This window comes from Myotis yumanensis, unplaced genomic scaffold, assembly GCF_028538775.1.
Source record: "Myotis yumanensis isolate MYYU_CA2020_CCGP unplaced genomic scaffold, mMyoYum1.0.hap1 SCAF_1, whole genome shotgun sequence".
Lineage (NCBI taxonomy): Eukaryota > Metazoa > Chordata > Mammalia > Chiroptera > Vespertilionidae > Myotis > Myotis yumanensis.
Window position 1 is genome coordinate 6,879,941 of NW_027223752.1, and position 20,195 is coordinate 6,900,135.

The following is a 20,195-nucleotide window of genomic DNA, read 5'->3' on the forward strand; positions in this document are numbered from 1 at the left end:
AACCACGTCTTCATCCAGTTCAGAGACTTATGTCCAAGGCGCATGCCTGTGTCCACCTCCAAGCAGCACACGCTCCACCCCAGTGCTCTCCCTCCTGGCACAGCCTTTCAGTAACCCCATTAGCACCAGGTCTGTGCTGTGCCGGGGGAGGGCTCGGCAGCCCTGAGGAGGCTGTTTTTAGTGGACCTGCTGGGGGGAGCCCCCCGAAGCCCCTCTCCTGCTGCTGTCCCTTCATCAGCCCTCCTTCACCGGCTCTCCTTATCTGTCCACCCAAGTCAGCAGGTCTGAAAGGCAATCGGCAAATATTCTTTAGCCGACATGCGGCAGACTCCATGTTAAAAGTAAAATTACCGTTCATTTTTAATCACGCTCGACCTGTTTGTCCTCAAATGTAGTCTTCCCGGGAATACTTCTCTTTTTCAGAATGGAGGGAGCAACCTGTGTGCTGTGGACGATTCCAACGACCACGTGCTGTCGGTGTGGGACTGGCAGCGGGAGGAGCGGCTGGCGGACGTCAAGGTCTCTCTCCCAGCCTGGCGCTGGCCACGCTGTCCTTCTCCATGTGGAGCCTTCTCGGGCCACGGGCCGCTGGCCACTTCCCTACTTCTCAGAGGGCTGCGGGTCCCCATCCCACGGCAGCCTCGGGGGACACCTGCCCCAGCATCCCTGTGGCCTGCCCCACCCTACCCCTCCCCTCCCAGGATGCCATGCACAAGCCTGGCAGGTTGCTTCCTCTCTTCACAATGTCTACCAGGGTTTGCCGACCTCATTGTACAGCCACGGCCCTTTAAATTCATTTGTTCACTTTTCCTCGCTTTGATTCCACAAATGCCAAGTGTCCCCTGTGTACCCAAATGTCGAGCGAGCAGGCACTGGAGGTGCAGTGACACTGAGTCCCAGGCAGGGAGGGGCCGGGAGGGGTGGGGGGAGGAGGTCTGACCGCCAGCCCAGGGCCCAGAGCTCAGCACTGGGGAAGGAGGGGCCACGCCGGGTCCCAGGCTCCCATGGGATCATCGTGCTAGTGCCCTTAGGGTTTCTCTCTCCCAGCTTTGATCCGTTCCGCACAAAACAGCAGTGAACTTCCCCAACCCTTTCTTATGTTTCCCCGTTAAGTCATGGTTCAGTCTACTTTATAGAATCAACTTCTTATTTCTCATCCCAGCATCCATGAACCTTAGGTAACCTTGCTTCCCTCACATTAAGATTAGCATTGAGTCATCTCACCTGACATGAGGGGTAGCATTGGGCACCTTACTTGCGAGTCTGGGTGCAGACCCTGTATACTCATCTCCCACTTCCTGGCACCTGTGTTCATGCCTCTAGTATCTGGTCAAGTGCTGACATTCCTACTACGTTGCTAGGTGGGCAGTAACCAGAGGCAAGTTGTTATCCAGGTGTGAGAAGGTGTAACTGATTATCAAGTGGCAGGAGCAGGCAGGGTCTCGTTCCTCTGGCCAGGGTGCATAGGAACGAGATAACGGGGTGAAGGGTAACCCAAAGAGCTGCATTCCTGCATCCCACCGGCCCAGTCCCAGGAATTAGAGCAGGAGGGACTCCCAGGGCGAGTGGTGCCGAATGTCCAGGAGCAGTGGAGCTGTATAACACGCAGACTCCTAGGCCCTCCTCAAGGTCCCGTCACTAGATGGGGGCAAGGCCTGGCACCTGCACGAGACGCACCCCAGCTGATTCTGCTGTTGGGCAGGGCTGGGATCCATGCCTGGGTGAGGAGGGCAGATGCTTTCTGCTAAGTCCCCTCCTGCCCCTGCCCCTCCTTCAGCGAACGCCCGCTGCCGGGCCTGCTCTGCGCCCACTCCTGTGATGGGTCCTCACGGAGAGAGGGCCCCTGCCCTGCCCTCAGGCCACAGGCCAGTGGGGGAGAGAGACAGGAGAGGTCAAGGCCACAGGCTTGGTGTTTATAGACGATAAATTCAATGGGGAAAATGGAGAGGCTGGGGCTTAGGTTGAGGGCGTGGTTTATTTGTGGGGTCTTGCGAGATCTGAGACATGTGAGTGTCCTGTCTCGCTCAGTGCTCTAATGAAGCTGTGTTTGCCGTGGACTTCCACCCCACGGACACCAACATCATCGTCACCTGCGGAAAATCACACCTCTACTTTTGGACGCTAGAAGGAAACTGCCTCATTAAGAAGCAAGGATTGTTCGAGGTGAAGTTCAATTACATTGGTAGTTTGTTTTCACTGAGTGGTGACCAGCTTTGCTTATGACCAGGGAGCTGTCAGGCATCCGGTCTCAGCATTTTTTTCAGTGGCCAGTGCGGGGGTGCAAGTGGGGGTGTCGTGACAAAGACTATTCCCAGATCCGGATCCCTAACAGGATTGGGGAGCCCCTGTGTCAGGGGGATGACAGTGGTGATGCCGAGGGGGAAGGTGGGCCGACACGGGGCGCACAGGGAAAGGATGCCCGGAGCGGCATGATGGCCAAGAGCAGCCGAGAAGGCACTTAGGGGTCATCTGGGGAGCCCACCTCTGCCAAGGGTGGTGACACTCTGCCTTTTAGTCCGGCCACGTGGGGCCTTGTGAGAGCCCGGGGAACAGCACATCTTCTCTGTGGGGACGATGCTGCTACACCCGGAGATGGAGTTAGAGTATCTTTATTCTGGGGCCCGGACCCCGCCCCACGGACTGTAGTCATGACAACACCACCCACCCCTAAGCCCCTCCAACACCTTCCTCCGCTCGAACTGTCTGCAACGTTATACACCCCAGGAATTTCTTTAGAGCAGGTCATCTCACAGCGTAAGTGACATAACGGTAGATGAACATGAAAAGCATTGGTGTGGGGCTCCATCCAGCTGGGATTATCGTGAGTCTAGAGAGTGTTAATACAGACGAAAGGCTGCCTTGTCTGACTGTATTTATGTATTTACAACATTTGCAGAAGCAAGAGAAGCCAAAGTTTGTCCTCTGTGTGACTTTTTCTGAAAACGGCGACACCATTACCGGAGACTCGAGTGGCAACATCCTGGTCTGGGGAAAAGGTAACGCCTGGTTGCTCCCAGAGCTGACGCTTTGGCGGTGTTCTGAGAAGTCAAAGGCGACTTCTGTAAGATTGTCTCTCAGTGAGTCCACAGGCTGACTGTGAAACCCCACGGTATGCAGGTACATACATGCACAGGAGCAGAGGAAAAGGGAGGGAAGGGTCCGTGACCCTCCGTCATCCTAAAAGACTCGTTAAGCCCAGATGTTATGATGGAATAATAGCTTTATTAGGAGATCTAGTAGCATATTGTAAGCATGAAGGCATCCATGACTGTTTGCTTAGCTATGGAATATTTAATAAGTGTCTGGTTCACGTAGCATTTGGCAGACGTTATCGATCACCAGTATGCGAGAGGCAGCGTGCTAGACGCCGGGGCATACAGATGAGTCAGACCCGAGTCCCCGTGCCAGTGTGCAAACAGCGTGGTACGGAGAAGCCGTCACTCAGAGAACGTCCATGGTGAGCGTCCATGCACGCTCACCGTGTGCCAGGAAATAAGGAAAAGTGCACCATCCCGGGCGCAGGACCTTAGAGTTTGGGCTGTGGTGAAGGTGGGAGAGACCCATCAATGTTATTTCCAGCCAATGGGGTGACTTCTGTGGAGTCCCCGCTCCTCTGGGTGCCGGGTGCTTGCTACAGTGTTTTCTTCCCCCTTAGAACAGGCCAGTGGGAAAAGCAGAGGGGAAACTGAGGTAGGGCAGGTAAGTCGCTTGGCCAGAGACACAGGTCCCCAGACTCGAGTCCCCGTTCTGAGCTCGGGTCCCTGGGTTCTCGTCACACTGCCTTCCCATCAGCAAGTTTCCTTAACTGTACAGTAATCCTGCCCGTGCCTGCCTGGTGCTCTGTGCACGTCTGCAGATCAGACCCTTTATAGCTAGATTTACACGTCAGTGATGTTCTAACCGACAATGTCAACTTTAAAACAAGAGTGGAAGCGACGGGCAGAGGTGAGCCTCTTCGCAAGGGACTAAGGATGGTTTTCTTGGTGTGTCTAGGTACGAATCGAATAAGCTATGCCATTCAAGGGGCCCACGAGGGTGGTATTTTTGCACTTTGTATGTTAAGGGACGGCACCCTGGTGTCGGGAGGCGGGAAGGACCGGAAGCTCATTTCTTGGAATGGAAACTATCAGAAACTTCATAAAACTGAGGTAAGACAGCAAGCAGTACTATTGACATCCGTTTTGAACCTTCAACTGTTGTCCTAACCAGTTTCCTTGTTGGTTTGAAATCTTTAGCCTACAGTTTTGAAAGTTGTTTAGATAAAATTTTATTAAGTAGTGTAGTATTTTATTAAAATCCTGGAGGCAGTGTAAGTACAACTATTAACATGGAATTCGATGTATAAAATCTGAGGTGGTAACATATTTCACATATAGAATATTTTTATAATAGAACCAAGCTCACTTTTCCAAGGGAATATTGTCTACGTTCTTACTTACCATTAAAATCTCTCTCCTTTCATTCACTGTAATCTCCAGGGTGTTGCTTTGGAGACATTATTGCTTTGAGCTCATGTTTATTGAGTATCTACTTTGCACCTGGCTGAGTGCCAGCATGTTCTCTCGTGAGCTCTGAGTCCTTGGCTATCTCTTTCACTTCCTTTTACCTGGTTAACAGCCTGCAGATGGCAGGAGCCAGAGGCGAGAAATCCAATATTCCCTCCATACTCGCCCCCAGGCCCCAGGAAATTATGAGCAGACGGATAGCGCATCAGTCTGACAGTCGATGGTCTTTCTCCCCACCGGAGAGTGGGCACGCTGAGCGCATTTCCTACCTAGAAAGCAGGTTCTCACACTCGTTACACCCTGTAGCCCGAGTTCCATCAGAGAGCACCGCACCGTGCTTTGGCTGTAGAAGAACTTGGCTTTCTGATTATTGCTCTTAACAAAGGAAGGCTTTCATCTGAACTTGGAAATCACTTTCCCTTTCACGGAGTTGTGTGTTGTTGTTTTTCTAGAGAGAATAGAAGGGGATAGAAGGGGGGAGAGAGAGAGAGAGAGAGAGAGAGGAGAGAGATAGAAAGAAACATCAATGTGAGAGAGACACACATCCCTGTATGCCTTCTACTGGGGATGGAGCCCAGAACCCAGCATGTGCCCTGGCCAGGAATCAAACTGTGACCTCCTGGGTTCATAGGTTGACACTCAACCACTGAGCTACATCAGCCAGGCAAAAAATGCTTTACTCTTTATTTTTTTAACAGTTTTACTCTTGCTGGGTTTTTTAAGGAATATAAAATGTTCAGAGTTTAAAAGTAAGATTTGGGATTTTGATCATTCACTCAGCCATTTGATTGTGGACCTTTCCCTGTCTCTCCGTGTATAGCTCTGTGTGTGTGTGTGTGTGTGTGTGTGTGTGTGTGTGTGTGTGTGACTGTGACAGGAGCTGTCGTCATGGTATATAAGCAAGTATTTTTAATGTCGCCTTCCATCTTCTCTTTTCAATGCAGATTCCAGAACAGTTTGGTCCGATACGGACGGTGGCCGAGGGGAAAGGCGACGTGATCTTGATAGGCACCACCAGGAACTTTGTCCTGCAGGGCACGCTGTCAGGGGACTTCTCGGCCATCACTCAGGTGCGTCCCAGCAGGCCCACCCCACACATCCCTGTTACAGAATGTTAGAAGCTGATAAAGCACCATACAGAGGGGGCTACTGCTGTGTTTTATATGAGCACAGCCTGTCTGCGCTGCAGGAGTTCCCACTGGCTGTCCTGACTGAGGTGGGGGAGGAAGACACTCTGATGAGATTAACTGTAAACCATGCAGCAAGCCTAGTTTGTAATCCTTGAAAGCTCCCGGGCCCAGCGGCGTGGCTCAGTGGTTGAGAGTCAACCTATGAACCAGAAGGTCACGGTTCAATTCCCAGTCAGGGGACATGCCCGGGTTGTGGGTTCGATCACAAGTGTGGGGAGTGCAAGAGAATCGATAATTCTCTTTCATCAACTGATGTTTCTGTCTCTCCCTCTTCCTTCCTCTCTGAAATCAATAAAAATATATTTTAAAAAAGAATGAAAAGGAAAGCTCCCGAGTGCTGGTTGTAGTGTTTCAGAGAGCGTGCATTTGCCTTGGCTCTTTAGGGTCACACTGACGAGCTCTGGGGACTGGCCATCCACGCCTCAAAGCCCCAGTTCCTGACCTGTGGGCACGACAGACATGCCACTCTCTGGGACGCCGTCGGTCACCGGCCCGTCTGGGACAGGATAATAGAGGTAGGTGTGCACGTTACATCCATTTTCCTTGTAGAAATTCATCTGGAACATGTTCATTTATTTATTTGCATGAAATTGATAGATGTTAAATTGTCCCGATGCAAATGTCACTTAATTTATCTCCTTCGATTTGAATTGTGTTGCTTTAAGCGTTCCTGAGTGGTCTCACCTGTGTAATTGTGAAGGTTGCTGTCAAACATTTTTCTTTTTTTAATATATTTTTATTGATTTCAGGGAGGAAGGGAGAAGGAGAGAAAGAGAGAAACATCAGTGATGAGAGAGAATCATTGATTAGCTGCTTCCTGCATGCCCCACACTGGGGATGGAGCCTGCAACCCAGGCATGTGCCCTGACCAGGAATCTAACCGTGACCTCCTGGTTTATAGGTTGACGTTCAACCACTGAGCTGCACCAGCCAGGCACTGCTGAACTTTTTGACAGCAAGTCAGTCCCTCTGAGTCGGTGGTTGGGTTTCCTGACTGCGCCCGTCCACTGGCTTAGAGCTGAGAAGCCCTTGTTTGAGCCTGCATTCTGTTCACAATGTACCTTTGGAATGAGAATTATAAACTGTTCTAAAAGCGTACAGTTTCTCTCTACAACACAATGATAACGGCAAAGCTTTCGTTTTAAAGTCCGCATCTCTGTGATTTTTATGAAAGGCCTCAGTTCACATAGCACAGCGCTGAACCGTCCTCCTACGCGTAAGGCAGCCATGACTGCACGTATTGAGCGCTGTTTGCATACCGAGCACCATGGGTGCATTAACGAACCTGGTGCAGCCCTGCCAGTTGAAGTCTTTGTACCCTGCTCTTGTTGATTCGGACACTGAGGCTTAGAGGCGTCACATCGCTTGCCAAGGTCATTGAATTGGTGACAGTCAGTGTTCACCCAGCTCAGCCCGATTCCCAAACCCAGGGTCTTCCACTGCTCCCACTGCTGTGGGCCAGGAGCACATCCTGCAGGGCCCCGTGTTAGGGGGCTCCTCTGTGACCCACACGCCCTGCAGCCCGCACAGTTGCCAGCATGCCCCAGCACGCCGGATCTGAGTCTCAGCCGCCTGCTTTTTGCTTTCAGAGAAGGTCAGGTCGCTGGGAGAGCAGATCATGGGATGCCAGAGCCTGAGGGGTGGCCCGAGGTGGCAGGGCATGGCTACAGGAGGTCGTGCCTTGTACCTGTCCCCACGGAGGGGCTTCATGTATGAAAAATACATGAGGCACCGAAACCGGTTTGGCTCAGTGGATAGAGCGTCGGCCTGCGGACGGAAAGGTCCCAGGTTCGATTCCGGTCAAAGGCATGTACCTGGGTTGCGGGCACATCCCCAGTAGGAGATGTGCAGGAGGCAGCTGATCGATGTTTCTCTGTCATCGATGTTTCTAACTCTCTATCTCTCTCCCTTCCTCTCTGTAAAAAATCAATAAACTATATTTAAAAAAAAAAAAAAAGAAAAATACATGAGGGGTTTGTGCCGACCTGACAGCAACTACCGGCACAGCAGGGACAGTGGCGGTGCGGGAGGGCGGCGGTCCCTGAGGTCTCTGCCAGCACAGAGCCCTGCTGAAGCAACCCGGGCACACGCCCGCTCCTGCACCAGGCTGTAAGCTCCCTCCGCCTGCATAAGGGTGGGGACTGACCCGGACGCCAGAAACATCCAGAGTTAAGTCCTGCCGCCTTTCTCCTCTGGCCATGTGACCTGGACAAGACCTCCCTGAACCTCAGTGCCTTCATCTCACGAATGATATGCTGGAGCGTCAAGTGGCCGTGACCTCTGTCTGTGTGACCGTGGCGGCCTGAGCTTCACTATAGCTCCCACTTTGGAAAAAGCGTCGCAATAACAGAATCAATACCGGAAGAGCTTCTGGTCGCATCTTCTTAGTTTATCCAGAAGTTTCTCCTTCTCCTAATTCCGTTTCCCTTGCTGCTCTTTCCTTGTCTTCCCGGGATTAACCTCTTCTCACTTCAGTGTGTCCTAAACACCCTGCCAGGTGACCCTCTGTCTGTCACAGATTCCATCCTGCACTCTTTCTCCTGGAAGAAAAAGACCACTCACTGTGCTATTTCCTAGTGACCACAGTCCTTAGCATAGCAACGCAGCCCCATTCCCAGTGTCACCGCACGCTTCCCCGTCCCCCACCCCGTGAACTCGGCATTGTAAACCCACTGCCGTTTCTCAGCTGGGCCCCAAACTACATTGCTTCCACCTTTTTTATCACGTTACTGTCCCCTTGATCCCCCAAAATACTGGTGTGTCTACTTCCACATTCACCACCGATGGGTCTTCCTGTGGCAGAAGGTGGAGTCAGGCCGTCTGCCTCCACCCAGCCTCCGCCCAGCCTCCCTGTCTAACTCCTCTGACTCCCGGCTCCTGGGACCCCACAGCTTGTCATCCACCACGTTCCATCTTGTATCAGTTAGCATTGAACACGTGTGTGTACCCCCAGACCCAAATGGGAACGGGCCTTGCTCATCTCTGATCCTTCCAGGGCTCCAGGCTGCCCCACACTCAACCAGAGTCCACCTAACGGCACAGGTGCAGTGGGCATGCGTCCCAACAGATGGCGCTCACCCCTCGGCCTGGGGTCACCTGTGCCGGCTCCCAGGACTTAGAGGACGGGCGCACACTTCCTGCCTGCCACCTGACTACTGTAGCTGTGAAAGGGTGTGAGACAGAAAGGGAAAGTCCCCGTTTCCTCCCTGGAGAAAGAGATTTAAAACGGGGCCACACGGCCCTGAGGGACTAGGGCTGTGCTGTGTTTTTATGCTACCGTGCTGTCTGGCCATCAATTTACACTTCCTTTAAAATATTTTAGGATCCAGCTCAGTCTTCTGGTTTTCATCCTTCAGGGTCTGTGGTTGCAGTTGGAACACTGACCGGGAGGTAAGTCCACAGCAGCGCGCTGTGCTCACGGTTCAGGGAGTGTGTTTCCCCAGCCTCTGGTGACTTACCAAGTGAGGCCAGAACCCCAAAGGGAAATGAAGACAGGGTCCTTCACGTTTTGGCCCTGGGGAAAGCGGGGGGAAGCTGTGGCCCCCTCCTGGAGGAGCACACACAGGCACATGCACACACGTGCACATGTACACACGCACGCACGCACACACACACCCTTGTATCCAGTTTCACAGGATGAGTTGCTCCTCGAGCCCTCTGCTGCCCGTGGTGGGAGGAACCTCAATTTGGAATCGGGCCAGGAAGCATTTCACAGCACTGAGAATTTAAAATGCTTTTTCTTGCTGCCCTTTCAGAATTTTAGAAACCGCCCCGATCCCGAGCCTCAGATTTAGACTCAGCTCACACTTACTGACCATGTGCCTGCGAAGGCCAGGCAGCAGATCGGTGCTGGAGCTCCCGTCTCTCCACTTGGAGAGTGGGTCATCCGCTGTTGGACATTTGCCGAGCGCCGTGTTCTCATTAGGGATTCGAACCATTTCTGCATCTGTTACAGCCTGCACTGACTTAGCCCTGGGTCTGCACGGTGGTTCTGGGCCCTGACAGCTGAGGGAACAGCCCAGAGGGGTTAACCTCAGACACCAGCCCTCTGCTCGCTCTTCCGTTCCCTCCATCGTTTCTTTCACCGGCTGGTTACACACCAGCATTCCCAGAGGTCAGACACTCCACGCAGTTGGGCACATCACCACCCCTGAGGGTGTCCCAGCCCCACCTCTGGCACCTGTTCTGCTTCACCCTGCGGTGGGGCCATGCAGGGGGTCCCTTTGCCACTTCCTGTGGCCACAGCCCCGAGTTAGGTGTTGGTCCCACTTCTCTGCCCAGAGCTGCCCCTCCTTTTACATGGAAGTGACAAAACTCAGACCTAAGGAAGCCGTCATAGCCTCGGTAACCAATCATTCCTGGTGGCAGGGTGTGCTCCATGGTAGGGTGTGCTCGCAAGTAGGACCTTTTCTGTACATGGAAGCTGGGAGTGGTGTTCTTGCTAAGTAATACAGAGGACGTATTAAGCCCTTAGGTTAAAGTTTCTAATAGTCTGACTGTTATTGTAATAGTCTTGCTTCACTTCCCACTAAACCACGTATTGTACTTTTCTCCTGCTGGCAACAGGTGGTTTGTGTTTGACACAGAAACAAAAGACTTGGTCACCGTGCACACGGATGGGAACGAGCAGCTGTCCGTCATGCGGTACTCGCCAGGTGAGCGCGCGCCGCCCCGGGAGGTTCTGTGCAGATGTCTTTACAGGAAGTTTCACACGCCTCCCCAGAATGGTCACTATGCTTGTGTTGTTGTCTAACTCTTTATTATGGAAATTTTTAAACAAACAAAACTGGACAGAAGAGCATGAGCCCCCGTGTATCCGTCACTGCTGCAGCACTACGGACTCTCAGCCAGTCTCGTTCATGTGCTTTATTAGAGCCCCGCTGCCCCCATGTCATTTTGAAGCAGTTCACAGACATCTTATCCTTTCTTCCGTTAGTATCGCTGTGTCTCAGAAAAGTGAGGACTCTTTTTTAGCAGCTTTATTGAAGTATAATTTACATATGACAATTTACCCATTATAAACGTATAACTCAATTGATTCTTAGTGAATTAGTAGAGTTGTGCAGCCATCACCACAGTCCAATTTTTGAACCTTCTCAGCACCCCCAAAAAGTCCCCTTCCTGCCTGTTAGCAATTAATCTCCGCCTCCACCCCCAGTTCTGGCTGATCTAATGCGCTGTGCTGATCTGCGAATGGCCTGTTCTGGACATTTCATATCAGTGGAATCAGACAACATGTAGCCTGTTACATCGGCTTCTTGTTTTTAGAATAATGTTTTTGAGATTAATTTATGTTACTGTGTATGTATCCGTACTTTATTCTTTTTTTAATTGAATTTTGGGGGTGGCATTGGTTAATAAAATTATGGGTTTCAGGTGTACAATCCTATAATACATCAGCTATATATTGTAGTGTGTGTTCACCACTCCAAGTCAAGTCTCCTTCCATCACCATTTATCCCCCCTATATGTCCCTTTTTAATTACTGGATGGTATTCTATTTTGTGGATATACCACATTTTCTTTATCCATTTATCAGTTAACAGACACTAGGATTGTTTCTGTGTTTTGGTTATTAGGAGTAACGCTGCTATGAACAGTTATGATATGTACTTTTTGTAGACAATTGTTTTCATTTATCTCAGGTGAATTCCTAGGAGTGGAATTGGTGGATCATAGGGTGAATTTATGTTTAACATCTGATGAAAATGCTTCCCAAAGTGGCTGCCCCACTTTACAGTCCCACCAACACTGTGTCAGGGGTCTAGTTTCTCCACATCCTCACCAACACCTGCCATAGTCTGTCTTTTTCAGTAGAGCCCTCGTCATAGAGGTGTAGTGGTTTCTCAGGTGGTTTTAAGTTACATTTCCATAAAGACTGTCGGAGAGGTTAAGCATCTCTTCATGTATCTACCAGTCATTTCTGTATCTTCTTTGATGAACTCTCTACCCAAATATTTTGCCCATTTTTAATTGGGTTGCTTATCTTACTACTGAGTTGTAAGAACTCTTTCTATATTCTGTGAGTTCTTTATCAGCTATATGATTTGCAAATGTTTTCTCTCAGTGTATGGCTTGTCTTTTCATTTTCTTAATGGGGTCTAAAAAAGCAGATGCTTTAATTTTGATGAAGTCCAGTTTATCCATTTTATTCTTTTATGGATCTTGCTTATGGTGTCATAGTCAAAAGTCACAAAGATTTTCTCCTATGCTTACTTTTAGAAAGGTTATTGTTTTAGCCATTATATGTAGGTCTATGATCCATTTTTGAGTTAATGCTTGTGTATGGTGAGAGGTAAGTCTAAGTTTATTTATTCTGCATGAAGATATTCAGTTGTCCCAGCACCATTTGTGGAAAATACAATTCTATCCCTATTGGATTATCTTGACACTTTTGTCAAAAGTCCATTAACATGCCCTAGCCGATTTGGCTCAGTGGATAGAGTGTCAGCCCGCAGACTGAAGAGTCCTGGGTTCAATTCTGGTCAAGGGCACATATTCGGGTTGCTGGCTCGATCCCATGTGGGAGGCACCTAATTGATGTGTCTCTCTCACATCGATGTTTCTCTCTCTGTGTCTCTCTCCCTCCCTTCCACTCTCTCTAAAAAACAATGGAAAATATCCTCAGGTGAGGATTAACAACAACAACAGAAAATCCATTAGCAATAAATATAAAGGTTAATTTCAAGATTCTCAGTTCTATTCATTCATTTATATATCTATCCATATACCAATACCACACAATTTTGATTATTGTACTTTTGCAGTAATTTTTAAAATTGAATAGTGTAATTATTCCAATTCTGTTCTTTTTCAAAATTGTTTTACTTATTTTAGGTCCTTATCATGTCTATGTAAATTTTAGAATCAACTTGTCAAGTTCTAATTTTAAAATCTACCGGGATTGTAATATGTTGAACTTATAGATCAGTGGTTCTCAACCTTCTGGCCCTTTAAATACAGCTCCTCATGTTGTGACCCAACCATAAAATTATTTTCGTTGCTACTTCATAACTGTAATGTTGCTACTGTTATGAATCATAATGTAAATATCTGCTATGCAGGATGGTCTTAGGCGACTCCTGTGAAAGGGTCGTTCGACCGCCAAAGGGGTCACGACCCACAGGTTGAGAACCGCTGTTATAGATCAATATGGGGAGAATTGCTATCTTTACAAGATTGAGTCTTATAATCCTCGAACTTAGAATGTCTCTCCATTTATTTAGATCTTCAATTTTTATCAGCAATGTTTTACAGTTCTCAGTGCACAAGTCTTATACTTCTGTTGTCAAATTTGTTCCCAAGTTGCTTTTTATGCCATTGTGAATGAAGTTGTTTTTTCTTTTGTTTTCAAAGTGTAGTTTGCTAGTACAGAGAAATAAATTTTTTTTGCACATGGATCTTATATCTGTGACCTTTCTAAACTCTTATTAGTTTTAGTAGGTTTCTTTGTGTGTAAAATTCTTGGGATTTTTTTTTTCCTGTGCACTTGATTTTGTCACCAGGGTGGTACTGAGTAGTGCCTGTATCACCTGATACTTGGCTCCACCAGTGTGCAACTCATCACTCTCGGGATTTTCTTCATACGGGAGCATGTCATCTGCAAACAACGACAGTTTTACTCATCTTTTTTAATCTGGGTGCCTTTATTGTTTTCCTTATTGCATTTGCTAGAACCTCCAATGTGATGATGAACAGAAATGGTAAAATGGGTCCTAGCCTTGCTCCCAGTCTTAGGGTGAAACAGTCATTTATTGTTAAATATCATGAGGAAGTTCCCTTCCATTCCCAATCTGGTTGGTTTTTATTATGAATGGGTGTTAGAATTTACCAAATGATTTTTCTGTATCTATCAAGATGATCATGTAGTTTTTGTCATTTTATTAATATGGTGCATTACATTAATTTCAGATGTTAAGCCATCTTTGCATTCCTGGGATAAATCTCACGTGGTCATGGTATCTAATCCTTTTTATATTTTGCTGGATTCTGTTTAATCTTCTGTTAAGGATTTTTACATCCATGTTTATGAAGGATATTGGTCTGAAGTTATCTGGTGATGGTTTTGTCTGGCTTCGTTATGAGACTGCTATTGGCCTATAGGGAAACTTGGAAAATGTTTCTTCTTTGTTCATTTTCTGAAAGAGTTTATAAAGGTTTGATGTTATTTCTTTATTAAATATTTGATAGAATTCATGTGAATTCAGTGAGCTATCAGGGCTTTTCTTTGTAGGAAGGTTTTTAATTTCTAATTCAATTTCTCAGCTTCTTATAAATCTATTCAAATGTTTTGTTTTTTCTTAAGTCAGTTTTGGTGATTTTTCCATTACATCTAAGTTGTCTAATTTATTGGCATAAAGTTGTTCATAACATTGGTTTTTAATCCTTTTTCATTTTTCTGAAGTTGGTAGTGAAGTCTCTTCTTTCATTCTTGAATCTGGTAACTTTTTTCTCTCCTTTTTTTCTTGGTCAACCTAGTTACAGATTTGTCAACTTTGCTTATCTTTTCAATAATCAGGCAGAGGGGGGCAGTGTGCACAGAGATGAGGCGGGAAGGGCCTTCCTGGCTGGGTCTGCCTCAGGGGGATGATGTGTTTAGAGGCCTAAGAGAACCTGCAGCTCAGTGAGCAGTGAGTGGTTACATCCTGGAGGGCCTTGTGGCCCCACTTATAAACTGAGCCTCAGTCCCTCCCCCTCCGCTTCTGAGCCGGAAAAGGGTGTTATAAGGAGAGGAACTGGCCAGGTGCGATTTCCAAAAGGTAGTTCTAGAAGTGGGAGAGGAGTCATTCAAGTGCACATTTTCTTTTTGAAATAACTCATTAATCTGGCTGTTTTCTAAATCTGTGATGGCACCTAGCATTACCCCTTATAATTGATCAAGTGTTTATTTTTAATAATTGAATTATAATCTGCCATATCTTTGTAGACGGGAATTTCTTAGCAATAGGCTCCCATGACAACTGTATCTATATCTACGGAGTCAGTGACAATGGGCGGAAGTACACGCGAGTTGGCAAATGCTCGGTAAGCCCGCGATTTCTCATGCCCGTGTCGGGGGTCATTACTGTTGGTCAGGAGCTCATCAGACAAGGGAACCTCATAGGCTGTGTTTCTCGCAGGGTCATTCCAGCTTCATTACTCACCTAGACTGGTCTGTAAACTCACAGTTCCTCGTGTCAAATTCTGGAGACTACGAAATCCTTTACTGTGAGTAGCACCCAGGGTTACGTTTCCTCTGAGATCAATGCTGGCCTCCTGCCAAACCCGCTTCCCCTACACCTCGGGCCTCGGCTCTGTCCTCTGTGAAACAGAAGGTGGGCTGGGCCCCTCGCAAGTCCTTCCCAATACTGAGACGCCTGAGACCGGGCCGACCACAGTCCTCTCGAGAAGATAAGGGCCCCGGGAAGGAGAAGGCCAGGCTCTGCAGAGAGAAGCCGGAGGGGGCAGCTGTGGCAGAGGCAGACCATGAAGGCTCTCCCACCTGGGTGACAGCAGCCCCCTGGGACCCCTCCTCCTCTCCCAACCCCTCTGGCCAGTGTCTGTGCCCAGGCAGGACCTGGGAGTGGTGAGGGTCATAATGGCTGGCACTTACTGAGCACATGGTGCATGCCGTGCTCTGCTTCTGCGAACACTTGCCAAGCACCTGCCGCATGCCCAGCTCTGGCTAAACACAAGGGGGCACTAAAAAGTGTGCTGCTCTGACCTCCATCTCCTCCATGAGCCGCAGCACTTTCAGGCTCATCCCCTTTTGTAGACAAGGAAATCGGGGCCCAGACACGAGGCCATAGGCGTCAAGGCCAGCGGGGGGAGGGGAAGGGGGGTGATCACCCAGTTGTTGAAGAGCCCGGACAGGCAGGGCAGCTGGAGGTGGAGGGAAGGAGAAGATACCTGGGCCAGGACAGTGCCCCCTCCAGCAGGGCAGGCAGCCAGGGGCAGCCCTCCGCCCTCTCCAAGGTCCTGCCTTGTGCAGGGCAGAAACGGGGAAAGGTTTTCAGGGACAGGCCCTGGGTCTACTCTTCTCAGACACAGTCTCACACTTCACTGGTAAGAGCTCATTTGGGGAACAAACCAGTCACCTGGGAGGCCATAGGTACTTGGTCGACTGGTTTTCATAAGCTTGGAGTTAAAGGGATTGGGGTGTGTGTGTGTGCGCGCTTGTATGTGGGGAGGGGGAGAGATAGGGAGCTCAAGTTGTGTTCAGGGCTCCAGGGGGCACAGGAGCAGGTGAAGGCCTAGGAGCCAGAGGATGGTCAAAGAGAGGAGAAGCCAGACTGGGGGAAACAGACCCAGGGAGGGAGGTGGGAAGACAGCGAGGAAGAGGTGGGCCCCTCACAGGCCCCGGGCTGGGCTCAGTGCCGGCCAGGAGTGCGATTCCCCTGGGCTGGGAGGTGGATCTGGTCCCTTTCCTGAGGGCCCTGCCTCACCCCAGAAGGAGAGGGGGCTTTTGCTCAGGTGTCACCACACCTGCGTTTGCTTTTGCCAGGGGTTCCCTCCGCATGCAAGCAAGTCGTCAGTGTGGAAACGACAAGAGACATCGAGTGGGCTACATACACCTGCACTTTGGGATTCCACGTCTTTGGTAAGTTTCCGCAGCTTTCACGCGGTTCAGATGTAAGTGTGTCCACTTTCAGAATACTCCCCTAACCGTCAGGAAGGCTCGGAGTCGCCAGTTTCGTCAGCATGCTGAGCCGCTCTGTGAGGCCGCAGGACCCAGTCCCTGCAGCTCCGGGAAGGCCGGGCGAGAGGAGCCAGGACATGGTGTCCACCCTTTCCCTGTGTGTGAAGGTTGTGCCCGAGTTCCTGGGTAGATGAGCAGACGGCACTCAGTCAATTCACTCGTCCTTTGTTAGTTATTACTCTACCTTCTTGGTCCTTAAACTCGAATTTTCACTTATAAGTTCAGATTAGGAATATATTCCTAAATGATCTAAATTAAATTGCCACAATATAGTAGGGAAAAAAGCAGTATTTATAACCTCTTTCTGCAAGACTATAGGTCAGTCATTTGGTGAGAATTTCACAAATCTCCTTAGAGCTGGCATTTTACCATTTTCTGGTATTAAAAGCAAGGATCCCCGGGTTTACTGCGGAACTTCCAGCTGAGAAACTAATGCACACACAGCTCTCTCAGAGCCGAAGTGACTGGGACCAAAGGGGTTTCCTGGAGCAATGGTCAGGAAACACCACCCAGACCAGGCTTCCAGCCCACCAGAGCCAGAGCTGCTGCCTCCCCCGGCCCACGGCAGGCAGACACGACACCTGCCCGGTGTCAGCAAGCAGCAGCCACGAAGAGCTGACCCCAGGAAATGTCTGAAAGGCACACTCAGACTCAGGGTTAAAAAGTTCTTGGGAGAAACTTTCACATATAAAGAGTTGCCTGGCCCTAACTGGTTTGGCTCAGTGGATAGAGTGTCAGCCTACAGACTGAAAGGTCCCAGGTTCGATTCCGGTCAAAGGCATGTACCTCATGTGTGGGCACATCCCCAACAGGGGGTGTGCGGGAGGCAGCTGATCGATGTTTCTTTCTCATCGGTGTTTCTAACTCTCTATCCCTCTCCCTTCCTCTCTGTAAAAAATCAATAAAAAAATATTTTAAAAAATATTTAAAGAGTTGCCTGGAAAAAAGAACAGTTAGGACACTGCCTGCGTGAGGACTAGTCAGCTTCCCATCAGACACGTGGGGACAAAAGAAAGGCGCTGTGCCCAGAAGCAGGGTTTCTGGCGCACTTTGTGCTGTCTTGTCAGGAAGCCCCCCCAAAAAAAGGGCAAAAAAGAAGGGGCCCCAAAAGGTAGGAGCCCAGCAAGCCTGTTGTTGCTCCTGCCCTGCCACAGAGCAGGGCTGAGCCTTAAAGGGGTCAGCCGCTCACGGGAACAGGGAGAGGCCGGAACCAGACAGAGCGCTCTCTTGACTCTGGTCTAAGCTCGGGACGTGAGCGATTTTACTCTGGTGAGAGTTTAAAGCAGTCCCCACGCAGAGGCCAGTGTTTCTGGTATTTCCCATGCTGTCTATGGTCTTCGTTTTAGGAGTGTGGCCCGAAGGCTCGGACGGGACCGACATCAATGCCGTCTGTCGGGCCCACGAGAAGAAAGTCCTGTCGACGGGCGATGACTTCGGCAAAGTGCACCTCTTCTCTTACCCTTGTTCGCAGTTCAGGGTAAGGACCGGTCTTCACAAACCTTACCCCTCGTGGGATGCGCTTGGCACTTACATAGAAAGGCCCATGAGTGCATGTCACCCATCACAGGTGCAGACCTGGCCCTGTCACCGCTGCCCTTGAGCACTTCAGGGGCTCCCGCTGCCCTCCAGGAAGCCCTTAGACCTGGCTCTGCTACCTCTGTGGCTTCATGTGGGGATCCTCTCCCCTCCACCACAGCCCCTCTGCTGCAGCCCTGCTGTGCTGAGCCAGCACCTCTGCCCAGCTCGCCCCTCCTGGCTCTTCCCTTCCCTGACCCTCCTTCCGCAGGACACGCCTCACCCTCCACCGCTGGCATCTCTGGGATTGAATGTGTCCACCCAGGACAGTCCCTTGCCCCTGTCTGTCCCCCAGTGGTTGTGTCTGGGTCCCGCCAACGGTGCAAAGGAACACAGCCCAGTGAGGGGAGATGCAGGAATGCGGGAACGCGCGCAGAATTCCCACACCGTCGGCTCCAGATGGTGCGCCTTGCGTTGAGCTCCCTCCTGTCTTCTTCCCAGGCCCCCAGCCACGTGTACAGTGGGCACAGCAGTCACGTCACCAACGTTGACTTCCTCTGTGATGACAGCCACCTCATCTCCACGGGCGGCAAAGACACCAGCATCATGCAGTGGCGGGTCATTTAGTGCCGGCGGGGACCCGGGAGCAGCACAGGCCCCGAGGCACAGACTCAGTTACTCGGTCACTGTGATTTCTGTTTTGTTTGAAAAGTTCTCACAAACCTCAGGAAAACCACTCCCTGTACCGGTTACCTTAGCGTAGTGGATCAGTGAGCGCCACGTCGGATCAGCAGTTCAGGTTTCTCTGTTGTACAATATATAAAACATATTTAATGTAAAAAAAAAAAAAAAAAAAAAAGCCAAGGTTTACAGCACGGCGACATCAACAGGTTAACTGATATATCCTTCCTACCTTTTCTATAAACTCTTTGAAACGGTCACAGAATGCCTTCAGATACTGTACGTAGGCTTGACTCGCTCACCATGGAGCCTGCGAGGCCGGGATTTATGAGAATGAGGTACTGAATCACGATCACTGTTGCTTAATTGGTCCTAAAGGGACACGCGGATTGAGTAGAGGGAAGAACCGACTGCACAGCTGAGTCAGGAAATGCAGCTATGACTTTCTTTGGTTCCATTGTCTACGGTTCCATTCAGTTCTCCCTCTGGGAGGCGGGTGGGAAGGGGGTTGATTAACAGTTCAGCCGGGGATACAGGCATTTCAGAGTTGCAGCTAGACTGCCCGCCGAGCCCAGTGCAGTCAGCCCTGACACCCTCGTGAATGGCGCCCCCTGTGGTCCCCGTCCACCTGCCCCATGAGTGGAGACATTTGGCCACCTTCCTCTGTATATTAATTGGCATGATATGGTATTGTACTTGTATAGGATTTTAGGGATTCAAAATAAATACGTAAGGCTAGGCTTTACTATTTTATGCTTATGGACATTGTATATTTGTATTTTAAGACCAAGTAGACCAAGTCAGAAAGATACCACAAACCTGCAGCAGGGAGTCTGGGAGGCTCCGCCAGGTACGCAAGGCAGCTTCTTTCCTGTCTTCTGTGCCTGGCCGGCTCGCTTGGCGATGACATGAGATTGCGTTCTGATGAGTAAAACGTAGGCGGCGTCCATTTGTCAAGAAGGCCTTATCCATTTCGATTGTGAGGTAGACTGAAATGTATTGTTTACATTGAGGAATGTATCTCAGATTTTAAAATAGAAGAGTAATAAGCAGACTTTAAAAACAAATATTAAGGTTTTTACTTGTTCTAGGCAAGTAAATGTTGAGCTGTCTGGACTCAGCCCTGGCTGTCCTGCCAGCCGATTGGTCACGACACTGCGAAGCGTTGTGATGACAGACAGCTCCCGGCTGCTGCGGACAGGGCGCCAGTGAACATGTGTTAAAGGTGAATCTGTTTGTATGTATCCTTATCAAATATATTCTGTAATGAAATAAAATCTGAAAAGTGGATTTCTTATTGACCTATAATCATGAAAGTATATAAATTAAAATATTTAAAATTAGCTATGATTCACACTATATTCTGTTTCATATATAGATATTTTACTCACCTGGGGGCTATAATTTGCATATGGTATATAAACATTCATCAGATTCACAAAATAATCATTTTCAAATGAGTAATTGAGGGAATAACCATATCAGGGAAGGAAACGGGAACCATTATCTATATATATAAAAGCCTAAGGAACTGTCCAACCATTTGACCAGTAGCTATGATATGCAATGACCACCAGGGGGCAGACGCTCCAACTGGTAAAGGAGGGAGCCCGATTCCTCGCAGAA

The 20,195-nt window shown here is 49.3% G+C and overlaps 1 protein-coding gene and 1 non-coding gene across 4 annotated transcripts in view; one reads left to right on the forward strand and one right to left on the reverse strand.

Moving 5' to 3' along the window:
• The window catches only part of EML1 (EMAP like 1), a 146,292-nt gene extending 126,388 nt beyond the window's left edge, over positions 1-19,904 (forward strand). For all 3 annotated transcript variants that reach the window (XM_070412933.1, XM_070412923.1, XM_070412942.1), the window contains 13 exons: positions 424-519; positions 2,029-2,163; positions 2,897-2,996; positions 3,994-4,148; positions 5,450-5,575; positions 6,079-6,210; positions 9,018-9,085; positions 10,262-10,350; positions 14,622-14,719; positions 14,815-14,902; positions 16,179-16,274; positions 17,720-17,850; positions 18,390-19,904. In XM_070412933.1, the coding sequence (XP_070269034.1) occupies positions 424-519; positions 2,029-2,163; positions 2,897-2,996; positions 3,994-4,148; positions 5,450-5,575; positions 6,079-6,210; positions 9,018-9,085; positions 10,262-10,350; positions 14,622-14,719; positions 14,815-14,902; positions 16,179-16,274; positions 17,720-17,850; positions 18,390-18,515 (1,440 nt within the window). In that variant the 3' untranslated portion in view covers positions 18,516-19,904. The remainder of the gene's footprint in view (positions 1-423; positions 520-2,028; positions 2,164-2,896; positions 2,997-3,993; positions 4,149-5,449; positions 5,576-6,078; positions 6,211-9,017; positions 9,086-10,261; positions 10,351-14,621; positions 14,720-14,814; positions 14,903-16,178; positions 16,275-17,719; positions 17,851-18,389) is intronic.
• LOC139001459 (small nucleolar RNA SNORD67) lies at positions 13,161-13,269 on the reverse strand. Its single transcript, XR_011470026.1, has one exon. It is a non-coding gene; the product is annotated as a small nucleolar RNA SNORD67 (small nucleolar RNA).
• Positions 19,905-20,195: the final 291 nt, after the last annotated feature.